General features: G+C 34.3%; 1 protein-coding gene across 3 annotated transcripts; it reads right to left on the reverse strand.

The window, feature by feature from the left end:
- Window positions 1–6,600: 6,600 nt before the first annotated feature.
- Window positions 6,601–9,806, reverse strand: LOC112789007 (uncharacterized). Of its 3 annotated transcripts, none has more exons than XM_072232264.1 (6): window positions 8,990–9,806; window positions 8,735–8,887; window positions 8,522–8,650; window positions 8,335–8,379; window positions 7,534–8,120; window positions 6,601–7,361 (listed from the first exon to the last, which is right to left on the reverse strand). In XM_072232264.1, exons 1-6 carry the CDS (start codon window positions 9,546–9,548, stop codon window positions 6,765–6,767), a joined length of 2,070 nt encoding a protein of 689 aa, XP_072088365.1. In that variant the 5' UTR covers window positions 9,549–9,806; the 3' UTR covers window positions 6,601–6,764. The 3 variants fall into 3 exon arrangements, with proteins under 3 accessions (XP_072088365.1, XP_072088366.1, XP_025686490.1); XM_072232265.1 differs by having other exon boundaries at window positions 6,601–7,271; window positions 8,335–8,394; XM_025830705.3 differs by having other exon boundaries at window positions 8,335–8,394.
- Window positions 9,807–19,046: the final 9,240 nt, after the last annotated feature.

Genomic DNA, 19,046 nt, shown 5'->3' on the forward strand with positions numbered 1-19,046 from the left:
AGTGCAGTTTGGAAAAGGTTCTGGCTAAGGAAAGACTTGGTATTTAAGTGTGTCCATTGTGACCCACCTCTCTTTCCTGGGGACCCTTCCTAGTGCACGGTCTACAGTTGAGTTATACTATTCCAGTATACGGTTGCAACAATGTCAGGATATTCAAGTGCTGTGAAGCTTGAAATAGAGAAATTTGATGGAAGAATCAATTTTGGCTTGTGGCAAGTACAAGTCAAGGATGTGTTGATACAATCAGGTTTGCACAAGGCGTTGAAGGAGAAGATCTCTGGTTGCTCTCTCTATGAGAGAAGATGATGTTCTCTAGAAGACGAGAAGTATCCTCATGGTATTGCCGCAGTGCCATGGATAAGGATAAGTGGTGGCAATCGGGTCCACAATTGCACACGGGCATTGGTTGGCGTTGAGATGGAAGGTGTGTGGCGGAGTTAGGTCGATGGCTGAAGAACTTCCAGGAAAAGCCAATTTGGAAGTTTCACCATGAATTTTCAGCAAGGTTTCGATCTGTACCAAGGTGAAATGCTTGGAATGGTCTAATTCCAAGTGAGTATACTTTCATAGTGGAGTATGATAGTTCTCTGAACTATGATTGTCGGTATAGACAATGGCAGCAAAGAATTGTCGGTGTTGACAATGGAAGCTGAAGATGTGTGACTATTTCAATCAAGGTGGAGATTGTTAGGATTTGGTTGAATTAGTCCCACATTGCTTAGAATAGCAAATGGAGTGGGTGGCTTAGGCTATAAATATGAGGCTAAGTTCTCCATTTGTTTTTGCACCAGTCAGAAACACTTTAAGCTTGTATCTGATTTTTCTTTTCCTCTGTACTCTTTGATTAGAGAGTGTTGTGAGGTGTAGTTAGATATTTGCTTTGAAAGAGTGTGGGTGTACTGGGGTGCCGGTGAGAGAAAGAAGTCTATGTGTTGTAACAATTTTCACATAGTGATATTCTCTGGTTGTCATTTGACAACGGCCGTGGTTTTTTCTCCGGTAATTGGAGTTTCCACGTTAAATTCTTGTGTTGTGATTGTGTCTATTTTATTTCTCTGTCAAAGGTGTTTTCTCAAGGAGGAATTGTGTCTTATTCCCAACAAGAACTCACAATTTTCTTATATTATAAGTAAAGGAAGAGGCATTCCATGTCATTATAAAAAGTAACACAAGCTGGAGACATGCCTTGATTGAATGTCACAAACTTCAATTTTCACAGTGATTCTAATTTTGTAGAGGGCAGTGTTATAGAACTGCAAATTCATATCTTAACCTTTTACATCTCCATTTGATTCTTTTTTGGACACATGATTGCTCATAATTTCAGAATGCTGAAAAAAAAGGCGAAGGGAACATTTGATTATCCAAACTTGAATCCAATTTTGATTTGCTGCATAAACAAGAGATCGTTCAGAAAATTTAACCAAAATTTAACCATATATTGAGTAAAATTGCAGTTGGCTTTGGACAAAAATAGAACATAAATCAGTTAAATTCAAGACTGATCTTTGCTTTTTGAAAATGTTAAGGCATGGCTAAAACTTCAATAAAGAAACAAGAGAGAACATACATATATAAATAGATAAGCCATACATCCCATGTTAGAAATTTCTTTAGCTATAGAGGAGATGTTATCAGTTGAAATTCACCCTCTGTTAGTGTAAAACTTGCATTGGCAGTTGGCAGAAACAGTATCTTGTGTATCATTGGTGCCATGAATTAAAGTTTTCCATGCATGTTCTTTTATTTAAAACATTCATAATGAACAAATGAACAATGAAGTATGGCTTTTCTTACACCAGCCAGCATTGTCACTACTAGATACTGCATAATGTTCTGTTTGTAGAGAGAAGATAAAATATTTAAAAAAAAGAAAGAAAGAAAGATGAAATACTAGAGTAGTTGAATTCTTTCCTTGTCATTAAACAAAAAACAAAGGAAACACTTAGAACTTGTCATAGTAATGATCATTCTTCTTTCATTTACTTAGAAAAATGTGTAATCTTTACAAGTTGCCTATTCTACAAAATTTGTATACTAATCTATGTCAGTCTCCTACAGCGTGAGATTCATCGTCAATTCAAGCGAAAAGTGATTTGTTGGAAAACATCTTCACTGCAAGGAATTGTTAGGCCTCCCATAGGATGATCATATCCGAACTCTTCCTCAGCTTGGCTCAACAAGTCTTGGATTGAAGGTTGGTTCAAATATGAAATGGGGATCACAAACCGTTTCTGTTTCTCTCCGACATACACTGCTAGATGCCCCTTTGGGACTTCCACAGATTTTGAAGCTGCTTGGCTAGCTGAGAATGATGATGTCCTTCGAATAACAGGTAAACGGAAACCCATTTTTTAGTATATATGTAAGAAACACAGCAAGGAGAAGTTCCCAAGTTTCAAAGAAGAATGTGTTTTTTAAGTGTTTGACACTTAAGATTGCCAATGAGTTATGTTGTTTTTGAAGGCAAGAGCAAGTGTATTTATAGATTTTAAGATTCTTCAGAAAACTATTTCTATGATAAAAGATTGTTGAAAATGATAGGAATGCATACACATCACTACATGAGAGATCACATAGTCTTGTCCTAGAGGCCTCTATCAAGGATTAAGCAGTTGTTTGAGAATGCATACCCCACCTTGTCAAGGAATGGCTAATAAAGCAGCCACTTGCAATCAAATGCTAGGTGCTCAAGTGAAACTTAAATGTCAATTCATAGTAGATAATACAAGGCCCACCAAATATATGCAAGAGGAAGTATAATTGGAACATGTTTGCCCATGGTTTTCAAATTCCAGTTGGTAATGCTTATAATCTGATGTACTTGAAAAAGCTGAGGTTCATATTGGCTCATTACAAATAGTTTCAAAGCTAACAGATAAGGTCATGGTCAAGGTTCACAAGTTCATTCTTAGAATCAATCTCAATTTAAATAAACATTTGATATGTCTAAAGCATGTCTACTAACTAATGGAGTAGCTGTAGTACAATGCATGAAAGAAGCATTATGTAAGGTCTTCACTGTGTTATAATAATGTAGATCTCATTAATTTCAAGTGGCTAATATGTTGGCCATTATATGAAGAAGTGGGGTATGCACTCTCAATGAACTTCCTAACACCTTCAAGACAATATCATGTGATTTCTTGTGATGCATCATTGTCACTTGGTAGATCCTATCTTATTCAAAATTATCTCTTCAGGAAATTGGTTTGTAGAAGATCCTAGCAACTATATATACACTACTTGTGTTCTTAAGCAACACCAGTCATTAGCATACTCTCAAGTTTTAGAAGTTTAGGAAAACTCAAATATTTCTTTCTCATATTAGTCCTTTACCAAGAAGCATAAAAAAACAATGGCTTTCCGCATACCAGGTATTAGAAGAGCAACAAAGAGCAATGATGTCCCAAAAGGATATCTTGCAGTTTATGTTGGAGATAAAATGAGGAGGTTTGTAATTCCTGTATCATACTTGAACCAAACTTTGTTTCAAGAATTACTAAACCAAACAGAAGAAGAATTCGGTTATGATTATCCGAATGGTGGTCTCACAATTCCATGCAGGGAGGATGAGTTCTTAAACCTCGCTTCTCAGTTGAGTAGGCTGTAAATCATGCTAATGGAGAATAGATTAGTTGAGAGTAACTTGTACAGAAGGCATTTTCTTTTTGAGATTTTATATTTTGTTTTCTTCCTTGTATCAATCATTTGATAAATGAGAAATTCATGACAAGATATTGTTTAAACAAATTTAGCTTGTGTCAAATCTGAATGAAATCAAATTTATGCATCAGTAGAATTTTCATGTTTCAGTTCATATATATCAGATAGGGATTATGATTCCTTATTTGTCCTTGAGCTGATCATGGAACAAAATAGTGTTATATTAAAAACTAGACACATAATACTTCATACTATTGTCACATAATCATAATCTTGCCATTGTCAATCTTGCATTCACTCATTTTCACTCTATGTTGTCATACCAATGAGGACTATGTAAATCAATAGAGTTCGATAATTAAATAGCATATTAAAAATAAACATTAATTCTTAAGTTATAACAAATTTATTTAAGAAATAGAAATTGACTACACTTAAATATAATTAAAAAATTATTCAATTGATTTTGATTATTGTCATAATATTTCTTTATCAAAGGCAATTGCACAAACACATTCCAAACAATTCTTTATCATACATTGTTACCATCACATTATGTAATACAACTGGATTAATGTTTCTATTTTATTTTATCTTCTTAACATATGGATAAGCTTCAATCTCATTGTCATTTCAGAGGCCACATTTTAGTGACCACCATGTACAAACTGGGAAGGGGTCCACAGAGATTTCAAAGACAGATAAAAGCAAAGTGGGACATGGTAAATACAGAGACTAGTCCTTGAAGATGTTTAATCATCCTATCGTGATAATTGGATAATTGAATTGACCAAAAATGTTATCATTATTGAGACTAATATTATGCAAATTCATATTAGTTACTGCTTTTTATTTTCCCTCATAACTTTTTTTTACTATCATCATAAGAGTTACCTGCTAGTTCCTTTTCAATTGATTTTATGAACAACACTTTCTGCTTATTATTGCCTTTGAACTTAACAATACATTTAGATTTAAGGAGAAAATGGGAAACAAATGTTTATGTGCATAAATTTCTCATTGAGGTGAAGAGTAGGATAACAAAAATTGGAGAAAATCTTTCTCAGGGTAAGAATTGTTACAAGAATTGTGCTAAGTAATCTATTTCTAAGTCAGCCTAGTCTTGATGGTGCTTGCATCAACTCAAGCAAGAAGTGATATCTAAAAACATATTTTCTTCACAAGGAATTGTGAGGCCACCCATTGGATGATCATACCCAAATTCTTCCTCAGCTTGACTTAGCAATCTTGAAATGAAGGCTGGTTCAAGTATGATAAAGGGATCACAAACCGCTTCATTTTCTCCCCAACATAAACTGCAAGATAACCCTTTGGCACTTCCATAGCTTTTGAAGATGAAGTAAATGATGCCTTTCTTACAATACTAGATAACCGAAAACCCATTTTTGTATGTGTTGAAGAAAGACTAGTTTTACAAATGACTTGTAAATAAGATGCAAGTATTTGAGTTTCTTGTGATTTAGGATGTGAATGAATTGTGCTGCTGCTAAATGTTTGCAACCATGAACATATATATAGATAAAAGGATATGCTATAAACATAATGCCACTTGAATGATTGGTGGAGAAAGCGTATGAGATGGTAGCCATGGGACTTATCAGGAGACATGGTCATAAAAGAGATCACATGGTGTTGTCTTAGATAATTCAAGGTCCATTTATGTATACAACTGCAAGTTTGATCCTATCATGTTGCCTATGGTTTTGCAAATTCCAAGGGATATGCTAAGAATCTGGTGTACTTAAAAATGAGGTTCATGTTGGATCATTATCATGTGTCCAATTTTGGTTCTCTTCTGGCCTCAGAACACTTTGTTTCAGAGATATAAATCAGGTTGTGGACAAGGTTTACTGAAGAAACATGTGAGATGTCCAAAGCATGTCTAATTCAGTATCTTTGGTACAACTACATTGCTTTAATTTACATGTCTTTGATTTGACATATGTAGTTTCTTGGCAATTATGTCAGGAAGTTGGGTATGAATATGATGTATTAACTCCAAGACAATACCATGTGATCTCTTGTGATCATTTCAATTTGTAGACCCTATTTACAGCTTCACTAGAATTATTTCTTAAAGGTAGCAACTATATATACACTACTTCTTGTGTTTTCAACCAGCACAACTCATTTGCATCTCCCCAAGTATCAAAGCTCACATATTTCTCTCATACAAATCCTTCAACAACAATATATTACTTTTTCTTTCGAGCAACAAGAATATGGCTTTCCGCATTCCAGGTATTAGACGGGCCACATCATTTTCTGCATCAAAGGGAACTAATGTTCCAAAAGGCTAATCTTGCAGTCTATGTAGGAGATAAGATGAAGCGGTTTGTGATTCCGGTATCATACTTGAATCAACCTTCATTCCAAGAATTACTATGCCAGGCCGAAGAGGAATTCGGATATGATCATCCAACTGGTGGTCTCACAATTCCATGCAGTGAGGATGAGTTCCAAAACCTTACTTCTGAATTCAGTGGACAGTAAATTGTGCTAATAGAGACTGACATAGATTAGATGAGACAAAATTTTGTACAGAAGGCTGTTTCTTTTATTTTGAAGATTGCCCATTTTGGTATCTTCCTTGTATCATTCCTTTGAAACTGTAAAAATGCTATATGAATAAGAAAGTTATACCATGACATTATGAAAATTTGTTTGCTTTTGTCTGATATGAATGATCTCTAATATATGCAACAATACCATAACAAAAGTAAACATGTTCAGATTGGCAAGAACTTTTGAAGAACAATGAAAAGAATTGAAAATTTGCAATCCACACAGATTCTAATATTCTATGACTATCTAACTAATGTTATATGAAATTGGAATCCATTAAAATATGGCCCTAGAAATAAGCAATCTATTTCTATCATAAAATAAAAATTTAGAAGTACAATTCTGCAATGGTTTCAAATCTACTAGTTTAATTTAATTCTGAATCAATGGTGTGGTCTAATATATATATGCTTTCACAGTATTTACACCTTACAAATATACTAGTTTATATCCGGCAACACATAAACTCAAGCAAGAAAGTTGAGCTTATTAGATATAATAACATCATTCACTTACACCTGCTTAACCCTGTTGCAAAGCCTCCTAACTAACTTTTGAAGAGTCTTATAGAGTGGGAATTGCATCCATGCAAATATAGCCACAGGAAGGAATCCAGCACAATAGAACAAAACAGAAGTCCATTTCGTGTTCTCCAACTGAATCGTCAGCAATACGGTTGCGCTGAATGCCAGCATTGTGCACACCAATGAGAAGAACAACAATGCAAATCCCAGATTGAGTTTTCTTGGGAGGGACTTGTAGAAATCCCATAACTCGAATGGTGATGTTAGGATTGAAAGGAACGTCACCACTGAGGCAAGTGAGCTCACAAGGGCTACAACATCTGTGACAGTGAAGAAGAGGAAGACTCGTGAGCCAAAGAACACTGGTGTGCCGTTTTCACTCCCACCTGGGATTGTGTAGGCAGCAGCAAAGACAACTGTGGCAACAAGAACTGCTACTGTGGAGCATGATTGAGCTGTCTCCTTTATCCAGCACTTTGCCTCTTTGTGCATATCCTGATGCTCCATTTCCAAAACATCATTAGCTGTTAGGCCATCTTTGTCACAATGCATCAAGTAGTGAGGAGGAATAATCCTTCTCACTCTCTGCACGAATAAAGGTGAAGTAATGAACTAATGATCAGTTTATTAATGACTTGTTATGAACCAGTTAATTTTAATCAAAAGTACATACCATAATTTGAATAGAGGACAAAAGCAAATCACAATTCAGACATAGATAGATGTAAGAAAGAGTCATAGAGCTAGAGCTGCTTACTTCGTACCAACGCAACTCGTCTTGCAGTTGGAACGCCACGCCAGGGAGCCGTTGCTCTTTGTAAAACTCCATTCTAGCAACTTGGTGCAAGAGAGTGCGACCTTCCCCGGTTATCCTGTGTATCAATGATTTGAATGCAGAGTTTCTCTTTATCAGGTTGAAGATTTTAAGCTGCCGGTGCTTCACAGCCATGTGTAGAACATTGTGTTCATCCTGACTAACATGACTAATAGCCTCAGGATTCATGTCAATGATTTTTTCAACAATTTCTACGATTCCTGAGCCGGCTGCCATGAGAAGAGGTGTGTAGTTTTTAAAATGGGATGCTTTGGAAATGGATTCCTTGAGCAAAGGTTTGCTGATTCTAGAATGAGCTATTTCAACTAACTGGCGTTTCTCCTTCATCAGCTGAATTTCTTTTATTCTGTCTAGTTTGGAGGAAAGAATTGGCAACACAATCAATGGTTGAAAATTTGAATGAAAAGAAATCTGCCATGAGAAGTCCTTCTGCACTAACAACTCAGCCAGACACTCTGCTAACTTGTGTTGTTTCTTCTTTTCCCAAATATGTCCAATCCCATTGAATTCTGCACATGATCAACCATAAAATTGATCAAAAAGAAAACAATCCTACAACAAAATCTAGTTAGTTCAATTAGTAATTCAACTATTTTCTAAGGATAACATAGAGCTACTAACATTAAATCAGATGCCTGAAGATTAAAAAAATTAATGTGTCACTAAGAAATTTATAATTTGCCAAGAATGCTTTGTTAATATTTTAACTTGTATGGTATATACCTTTAGCAAGAATTTTCCAAATAGCATAATTGATCCTTGAAAAAGCTGCAAATTGGTGAACTTTAATCACATGAAAAAAGGGGGGAATCAATCTCATTAGGAAATCCATGAGCTTAGTATATGTAAATGAAAAAACAAATAAACGCCTCGAGGGTTGGAGGTTTAGGGTTTAGGATTTAGAGGGTACCAGATTGCTTTGCCTTGTCCAGTGGACCACTTTCTAAATCTGTTCTCAGTCTGAACAAAACACTCCCTTCCTCCTCCTCCCCCTTCTCGTCATAATCATCATCAATTTCATATCCTTCATCTGGAAGCACTGTGTCAACCAAATTACAATCAATGTAAACAATCATGGCAATGTTGGAGAATTGAATATAGATATGGGGAAATAAGAATGTACAATAATATACAAGGTTCTTCACTGCTCCCATTGAGGGGGTTTGGCTCCGAAAAACAAGAGGCATGTTGGCAAGAAGTTGAAGACATGTCAACCCATCCATATCCTTGTGTTGAGCCAAATTTCCATCCAATTTCAATAACCAAATAGCAACATCTGCACCATAAAGTCACAAAGTACTCTACTATATATCACACTTATTAACATAATTAAGGATATTATTAACAATGACAATAAAGAAATTAGGGAGATACCTACCAAAGAATTGACCAAGAATGCAAGCATGAAGAATGGAACATCTATCAAATCTTACAAAATGACTTCTTATGTCACCAACCACATGATTTGCCATATATTTAAGCATCTTGAGCTTTCCAAGCTTAGCAGCCCTGAACAAAGGGGATTCACCAGAGTCATTTCTTACTTCTACAAGGGGATCATATGATTCTACTTCTTCCTGCAGCTCCTTCTCCAACTTGAACACAACACCAGCCATGTCAACCGTTGTGCAAAAGACTATCTCATGCAGAAGAGTGTTATTCACACAATTCCCCATCCTCATCACGCGCCACCTTTCTTGTCGAGGAAGCAACTCCAGAAGTTCCTGCAAGAGATTTGGATTATCAGAGTGAGTTGCAATGTGGATGGCAGTGTTTCCAAACAAGTCAAGGGGATCAAGTAACCGCATCCTGTCAACTTTAAAGATTTTCTTGAATTCCCTCCAGTTTTCACTCCTTGCAGCCCTTTGAGCACTTATCATTTTCTCATCAAACATAGAGATTTGTTCTTTTATTGATTCTCTCTCACTCTCAGCCATTTCCCCTTTGATTCTCTCTTTTTTTCTCACAGCAATGTATGCACTCTAATTTATAAAATTTTCTCCTTCTTACTAGTATAAATAATCTATGTGTTTTCTTTGTCCAAGTGTACTTCATTGAATATGATTTAAATTTTGTGTGTATCTTTTTCTGATATTAAATTTAATGAACCAACAAGGAGAAAGGGACTCATATAAACAATAAGAGTGCAATACTGAAATTCACTTGGAAACTTCCTAAGGAAAAATTGTTTAGTTAAACTTCCAATATTTTTAGACGTATATATGCAACAACTGTATAACAAGTCCAAGTCCAAGTCAAAGTCTTCCAGATGTATTAATTTAAATAAAAATTTATATACATTTGTGTTTAGGTAAAGTTAATAATCAAAATCGTTAGATAATTTGATAAATTTGACTAAATTATCATTTAATAATTGTCAACTTCTTTACACAAAGTCAATTATATAAATTTTTATCATTTATTTAAAGATTTATTTATCTTATATCCTAAAGTCATATTTTAAATTTATAAATTAAAAAAAATATTAAAAATATAAGAAATTTAAATTTTTTATTCATTTATTTTACATTCATTCAGTTAAAACATTTATAATTTTCACTAATAATAAATTTGTTAACTAAACCCTTAATTTAATATCTTCATGAGATACTTTTCTACTAATGATGCTCCGAGAGTCCCGTTATATTTAGGCGAGGACTTGAATAAAGTTACCCTGTGTGACTTCTGCTGAAGTTGCTCCCATGCACTGTTCTTAGCGTTGCACGCGTCAAACGTTTTAAGAATCATCTGAAATTTCAACTCGTTATGAGTTGTTAATTTTCAATTCATTTGAAATTTTAATCCCATTTGTGGAGTGGATAACTTGATATTATATCAACGGACGACTTATTATTTTCACTAAATTTATATTTACTATTATTAGCATAATTGGACTATTTTCTAATTTACTCATTATAATTTTATCAATTTAAAAATCATCTACATAATATTAAAAACTAATATATAAAAAATCATCATAACCACAAAAATAACATTCTTTTTGATCTTTAAAAACCAAATTTATACTTTCTTCACCATAAAATCCTACAAACAAAGCCTTAGTTTCATAGAATTTTTTTGAGTGAAAAAATATCTTCTAAATTCTAAAGAATCAGGTAACAAAACAAATTAATAAAAAATAGAGGAATTGATTCACAAATCCATATTATTATTATTATTATTATTATTAGATGTCACTCTCATTTTTATTCTTGTTATTATTATTATTATTATATAAAATTTTTAATTTAATTTTCCAAAAAAATATGATTGGGTCTTCTTACTGTTATTTATTATTATTATTATTATTAGATGTCATCTTCGTTATTATTTTAGAAAAACTCGAATTCGCGATAGGCGAATATAGGAAGATTATGTCATTTAAAATATAATTTATTGACCTCATTATTATTATTATTATTATTATTATTATTATTATTATTATTATTATTATTATACGAAATTTTATAATAATACGAAATTTTTAATTTAATTTTTTTAGAAAATATGATAGAGTCTTCTTACTGTTATTTATTTATTTATTTATTAGATGTCACCTTCGTTATTATTATTATTATACGAATTTTTTAATTTAATTTTGCAGAAAAATATGATTCAGTCTTATTTTTTTTTTTATCAAAAATAAAAAAACTTGAACCCGCAACTTCTTAGGTAAATATGGAAAAACTATGTCATTCGAACTATAACTCATTGGCGAGTCTTCTTACTATTATTATTATTATTATATGTCACCCTGAAGGTTGTGGTAGGCTTAGAGAAGGGGGGTTGAATCTATGCCTTCTTTTTAAGTTGCTGTTATTACTCTTTTAAAACAGATTTGCAATTCTGATTCTGTTTGAACTCAGCAGCCGAAATTTATGAGACAATTTATTTTTGTCTCATGATTATCAGAAAACAGAACACAGCAGAGAAGAGAAAAGCTAACACCAGCAAGTATCCTGGTTCGGTTGCCTTGAGTTATGCAACCTACATCCAGTCTCCTCCACAACTATGGAAGAATTTCACTATAGTTAACAGTATTACATACACCAATAACACAGGATTGACCCAATCCTTTCACACTCAAGTTCTAACCTAACTTGACATTGGCTATGCTAATACCTAACTGTTCACTCTTAGTGCTAACCCAACTGAGAAAGAGATACCTTACAGGTACAAGATACAAGACATAGACATACCTAAAGAAATCTGAAAATAACTCTAGGCTTTTCTCTCAAGTGTTTCACTCAGCCTTTTTCCACTCATGGCTTTTACTTGAGCTTTCTCACAATGCCTTTTCTCACAAGAAATTACAGAAAGATAAACATAGAAAAGTACATTACAATCAGTAAAACATGAAGGAGATTGACTTCATCAACAGCATCTTTGCTATGTTAAAAACCAGCTTTGCAAACCTCTGATTTAGTTCTTCAATATTGGCCGAATGCTTCTTTGATAGAGAGCATTATCCAAGTAGAGGAACTTCACAGGGAATACTTCACAGAACACAACTCTCAAACTCTGGTTTTCTCTCTTTAGTTCTGAATGAGCAGGAAGTCTTCTTTTATTCTCCTTGCATGTTACTGGGATCTTCTCCCAAGGTCAACTTCTTGAGCTGTGTGCTTCACCAACTCACCTTTCACTTTCTTCCATTTACCTCCAAAAATGGAATGCTGGAACATACCTTTTTTTGCTTGACCGAAAGCCTTAGATCAGCAAAGATACAAGTTTCAAAGGTAAACTTGAATCTAAACCATTGATGATGTGCTTTGGCTCCAAGAAACTTTGTGAACCATTGATTTACGGCAACATTGATCAAAGGCTTCTTTCTTCATTTAACCAGAAATGGGTATGAGGGGAAAATAAGCTTTATCAAGTTACTTTGGGGTACCAATAATGGAAAGATCTTTCTAATTTGTCTAAGATCTGATTTTGCCCTAGTTTCTGATTTCTTCTTCTTTCTCTTTGTAGCTAACCCCTATCTTAGCCATTGAAAACCAACTTGGTCCCTAAGATACACTTGTGATCGTGGATGCACAGCAGTGTAGAACAGAGAACACTTTTTCCATTTATCCAAAAATGGTAAAACAGAAGATTTGAGATGAAGTGAAGAAAGTAAGTTGCATGCAAATGGAAATAAATCACCTTTTAATTTCTGACTTAGTTTGATGTGGGTGATTAGACATTTGCTTTCTGAATAAGCTTTCTCTTTCTTTTTTTTGTTGAAATGAGTAGGAACGACGAAGCTCTCTTTCTTGTGTTTTGTTGCTGACCAAAGCAATAAGAGAGAGTGAAGACTTCAATCTTGTATGAGAAGCTTGGTGGGATCAACTTGGGTGAGCAACTCGGGCTTGGGTTGGCTTTCTTCATTCATGCAACCCGTTTGCTTTCTATTCATCACCTTTGGGCTTCTATTATTTTGTGACCCAGTAGAATAGATTCAGCTTGCTTTGAGTTGGGCTGTTGTTGATTAGTAGCCTTCCAACCTTGTTTTTATTTTCATCCAATTGGGCTGCTCTATTATATTTATTTTTGGCCTGCAACATATCATCATCAATAATCAACACTAATTATTTACTTTGCTTAATAAAATAATGTTTGTCATCACTAATTAATTTAGTTAATTTCTTAACTCAACAATCTCCCCTTTGATGACAAACATATTTAAGCAATAACCAAAAGGAATTGAATTTTAGTAAAGTTAGAAAACTTCCCTTTGATTGATGTTTCTTGCTTTAGTGTTGCTCTCCCTTTCTTTTTCAAAGTTAACTCCCCCTTGATTTGTACTCTTCTTTTCTTTCCTGTTTGTATTTACTTATAGAGAGCACCATAAAGAGCTACACAAAAATATTTTGACTAAGGGAGTTTAAATAATCAACACTACAAATTTAGCCCAATACTCAACATATTATGTCAGCAGCAAAATCAAAGTATCAAGAGATTAATCAAGGGCAAGCCAACAACATATGGAAGCAAGTTTCAATTGTTAGTGGAGATACATTCCATGTAGCAGCACAATTGCAAAACAAAATTTATAAGCTCAACACTATCATCAGCAACAATCAAAAGTTCACAATTCAAATCACAGAAAATTCAATAGCATTCCGCAGCTATTACTCCCCCTTTTGTCATCAAGGGCGGACAATAAGCAAGATCAACAAAAATAGCACCTTAATCTCTGCAAGAAAGTGTCAGAGACTTTCTTTTGATGATACCAGATTAGCTTGATGTGCTCTCCCTTTTTTTCATATAAGTTGCTCCCCCTTAATGTATGCTTATCGCTTAACCTGAGGGCACAAACAATAATGCCAATACAACAATTCACCAGTACAACATAAAGTTTAAATGACTTAAATTCATCCAAGTTCAGTTCACAAACAAGTCAAACAGATTTCATCTCATAAACACAAGTCAATTAACAAACACAAGACTAGTCAAAACTAATATCCAATAATCTCAGTAAGTCTTATGTCTTATCAAGTCTCATATATGCATTTTTCTCCCCCTTTAGTCGTCAAGGTGGGAAAAATAAAACAAAACAGGACCTGCAAAAAAGTGTGTTAGAGACATGTTAAAGCTAAATGTTGCGTTTTGAAATACTAAAAAATTGGAAGAGAAATAAAGATCATATTTCAACCTGCAACACCATAGTTATATAATAAAACTCACAATGTGCAAAGACCAATTCTTGGTAAAGACTCACTAGAACCAAAAAGAGAGTTTCATATCACTTGAAGGTTTCAAAGAACAAAAAGAGACCACATGTGTAATAAGATTCAAGCTTGGTCCATGTCCATTTTTACATTACAAAATCTAGATCTCTTATTTCTTATTCAGCAAATGTCTCTTTGACCCAAAAGTGAATTTCCAAAACCATGCAACTGCATCACCTTTTGAAATGACATGAAAAGACCTGACCTCATAAAAGAAAGATTTTATTTGATTTTAAAAATTAAGTCAAACTGAAAATCTTTTTTGGATCAAGAACATTAAATGAAAATCCTTTTAAAAAAAATTAAGCACACAGCCCAACAATCACAACAACCAAGCAAAAATTATAACATTCATATATGGGCCCAGAGATGGTTGGTTTTAAGGAAACATATTGGACCACTCTAGATCTGAAATTTGAGATTGGCCCAGATTGACTTTCACTTGAAACAAGCCCAAAACACGCTGATTTGAAGGAAACGTTCATCACCTGCCCAAAATTATCTCACACCTGTTTATAAGACAAAAAGCTCCAGCAAATACATCAGCATTTTTCAAATAAGGAATCATAACTCAAAATTTCTAGACTAGTCCTAAGCATGCAGAATCTATCCTCAGCTAATGGTTTTGTGAAAATGTCTGCTAATTGCTCCTCTGATTTAACAAATTGAATACTAATATCCCCCTTTTGGACATGTTCTCTTATTGAGTGAAATTTCACTTCAATATGCTTAGTCCTAGAGTGCAAAACTGGATTTTTAGAAATATTGATGGCACTCATATTGTCACACATCATCAAGGGAATATTTTCAGCGTTTAATTTGTAATCAGCAAGCTGTATTTTTAACCATAAAAGCTGAGAACAACAAGAAGAAGCAGCTATATACTCAGCCTCTGCAGTGGATAAGGCCATTGTTGGTTGCTTCTTACTTGACCAAATATTTAAGGACTTTCCAAGAAAACAACATAGGCATGAAGTGCTCCTTCTATCAACTCTATCACCAGCAAAATCTGCATCACAATAACCAACTGCAGAAAAATCATCAATCTTAGGATACCAAAGACCAAAATTAGACGTGCCATGAACATATCTAATGATCCTTTTAACTGCAGAAAGATGTGACTCTTTAGGTTTGGATTGGAACCTAGAACACAATCCAACACTTTGCACAATATCAGGTATGGAGAAAGTTAAGTACATAAGAGAACCAATCATCCCTCTATACCTAGTCTCATCAACATCTTTCTCAGTTTCTCCCTTATCTAATTTAGAACTAGGATGCATGGGAGTTCCCATGGGTTTGGCATTTTCCATACCAAATTTCTTAACTAATTCCTTGGCATACTTTTCTTGGTGAATGAAAATACCATTTTCTATTTGTTTAATTTGCAGCCCAAGGAAAAAATTAAGTTCACCCATCATACTCATGTCAAATTCGCTTGTCATGAGTTTTCCAAATTCAGAACAAAGGGATTCATTGGCTGACCCAAAAATAATGTCATCAACATATATTTGGACTAGAATAAAAGAATCATTAGAGTTCTTGATTAATAGAGTTGTGCCAGTGGTGCCTCTTTGAAAACCATTTTTCAAAAGAAAAGAGCTAAGTCTCTCATACCAAGCTCTAGGAGCTTGTCTTAAACCATAGAGAGCTTTAGATAGTTTAAAAACATGATCAAAATATTCTTTATTTTCAAAACTAGGAGGCTGCTCCACATACACTTCTCTATCTATCACTCCATTCAAGAATGCACATTTCACATCCATTTGGTATAATTTAAAACCACAATATGCAACATAAGCTAAGAGAAGTTTTATGGCTTCCATTCGGGCAACAGGGGCAAAGGATTCATCAAAGTCTATTCCTTCTTCTTGGTCATATCCTTGTGCCACTAGTCTTGTCTTGTTTCTTGCAATGCTACCATCTTCTCCCAACTTGTTCCGAAATATCCACTTGGTGCCGGTCACTTTCTTTCCACTTGGCCTTGGAACCAAGGTCCATACTTGGTTCTTTTCAAACTCAAGAAGCTCATCCTCCATAGCTTTAACCCAAGAAGGGTCACTAAGTGCTTCCTTGACGTTTTGAGGCTCTATTTGTGAAAGAAGGGCAATTGTTCCTTCATTTGCCTTTCTAGTGGAAGACCTTGTTTGCACTCCATGAGAGACGTCCCCAATGACAAATTCCTCAGGATAATTCTTCAAGAATCTCCACTCACGAGGTCTGGTGGACTTGGAGGCAGATTCAGTCACCAAGGGATTCTGGGCGCTGTTGGCTGCAGGATTTCCTTCAGATTCATGAGACAAAATGGAATTGTCTCTTGAATTTTCAGCATTTGCTGTTTCTGGTTCAGCTTGTCTAGAATTTTCTTTTCCATGATTTTGAGCAGCTTCATCCTCCTTTTGAGCTTGATTTCCTGCATCACAATCTTCCAAAATACTTTGTACCAAGTTAGTATCACAAAATGTAACATGTATGGACTCTTCAATAATTCTAGCATCTTGATGATAAACCCTATATGCTTTACTAGTTGTGGAATATCCTACAAACAAACACTCATAAGCCTTTGGATCAAATTTTCCCAAGTTTTCTTTGTTATTTAAAACAAAACATTTGCATCCAAAGATGTGCAAGTAATCTAAGTTTGGTGGGTAGCCTTTCCAAAGTTCATAAGGGGTTTTCTTCAAAAATTTCCTTATAATTGTTCTATTTAAAATGTGGCAAGCTGTGTTAACCGCTTCAGCCCAAAGGAATTTTGGAACATTACTCTCACAAAGCATAGCTCTTGTCATCTCTTGTATGCTTCTATTTCTTCTTTCCACAACACCATTTTGTTGTGGTGTTCTTGGACAAGAAAAGTTGTGAGATATTCCAAATTTCTCACAAAAGGATTCAAACAAATTATTTTCAAATTCAGTTCCATGATCACTTCTTATAGAAGAAAGATTTTCAAATCCTTTTCATTTCGAATTTTCTTGCAAAAAGGTTCAAAGGCCGAAAAGGTTTCATTTTTGTGTGCAAGAAATAAAACCCAACCAAACTAGTAAAGTCATCCACAATTACTAAACCATAATGTTTACCACCTAGGCTTTGAGTTCTTGTTGGACCAAATAAATCAATGTGTAGCAACTCAAGTGGTCTTTTAGTAGAGATGTCTTCCTTTGGTTTAAAAGAACTTTTTCTTTGTTTTCCCATTTGGCAAGCATCACAAGTGATGTCTTTGTCAAACTTTATCAAAGGGAGACCTCTTACTAATTCTTTCTTTACAAGTTTGTTTATTTGAAACATACTTGCATGGCCTAATCTCTTGTGCCATAACCACTTTTCAGATTCTTTAGAGTGAAGACAAGCTACATTTTGATCCTTTAGTTCATCAAGAGTAAGTCCATACATATTATTGAAACGCTTGGCAACAAACATCACTTCATTTGTCTTTTCATTAACAACACAGCATTCTAGCCTTTTGAAAACAACTAAATATCCTAAATCACACAGCTGACTTATACTCAAAAGATTGTGCTTTAAACCACATACCAAAAGCACATCATCAATGAAAGTAGATTGCTCATTACCTACTTTTCCAACAGTAATGATTTTACCTTTACCATCATCTCCAAAGGTCACAAAACCTCCATCATACTTATTTAGTTTGATGAAGTAGGTTGACCTTCCAGTCATGTGCCTTGAACATCCACTATCCATGTACCACATGTCCTTTTTGTTCTTGGATGCTAGGCAAATCTGCATGATGAGTTTCAAGTAGCCTTAGGTATCCAAATTAATTTGGATCCTTTGAAGTTAATCCATCTTGGTTGCCCAAGTGCATTGAAATCACAAACAATATTGTAAACTTTGTTTCCAACAACTCTTTTTTTAATGAAGCATTGTGCATATGAGTGACCAAATTTCTTGCAATTAACACAATGATTTTCTGATGTGTGCCGCTGAAATTGAGGTGAGTTATATTGCTTGAAATGATTAAATGGTTCGAATTTTCTGATTTTTGGAGGAGATGCATTTCTTTTGACAAACTGGTTTTTGTTATAATTATTCCTCTTTGCAAAAATGTTTTAACTAGAATTTTTTTTAAACATTTTTACCTTTCGAAAATGAGGTTTTGTTGTAAAATATTGGTTTCTTGAAAGCATCCTCATTTTTTGAAATGTAACCCAAACCTGGCCAGTTTGGACTCAGACCAGTTCTTGGTGAAGGCTCAGTTTCACTTGTGTTTGCTTCATCAAATTTTTCTTCACAAGTTGAAACATATCCGATACCTGATTTGCTTGGTATAGATTTGGTATTTGATGAAGAAGCCACAAATTTTATAGAGGAAGTATTAGAAACTGCATCTTCCTTGGCTATGTAGCCTAAACCAGATTTTTCAAACAATGGTCTTTGACTTGCAAGTAATTTGTCCAAGTTTTTGGAACCTTGAGCAAATTTTGCTAAGTCACCATTCAGCCTTTTAATCTTATCATTTAATCTTTCATTTTCAGCAATTAACTCATGAGAAGGATCCACAATGTGCTTTCCTTTTAATTTTTCAAGTTCAGATTTTAGAAATCTGTTTTCTTCAATGATGTCCAATGCACATTCAGTTTCCTTCACTTTTTCTTTTAAAAAATTATTTTCAACTCTTAACACATCTCTTTCAGATCTGCATTCATTGTATTTATCAAGCAGTTTTGATGTGTTTAAAGTGAGATCATCAATAATAGCATGCAA

This window comes from Arachis hypogaea, chromosome 3 (genome assembly GCF_003086295.3).
Source record: "Arachis hypogaea cultivar Tifrunner chromosome 3, arahy.Tifrunner.gnm2.J5K5, whole genome shotgun sequence".
Taxonomy (NCBI): domain Eukaryota; kingdom Viridiplantae; phylum Streptophyta; class Magnoliopsida; order Fabales; family Fabaceae; genus Arachis; species Arachis hypogaea.

Excerpts from the sequence above, each read along its gene's own strand:
- LOC112789007 (XM_025830705.3), bottom strand. The coding sequence starts at position 9,548 with ATGGCTGAGAGTGAGAGAGAATCAATAAAAGAACAAATCTCTATGTTT. Across the intron at positions 8,651-8,734 it reads GAAGAACCTTGTATATTATT|TGCTTCCAGATGAAGGATAT; the intron begins GTACATTCTTAT and ends TGGTTGACACAG. Across the intron at positions 8,395-8,521 it reads GGACAAGGCAAAGCAATCTG|TTCACCAATTTGCAGCTTTT; the intron begins GTACCCTCTAAA and ends ATGTGATTAAAG.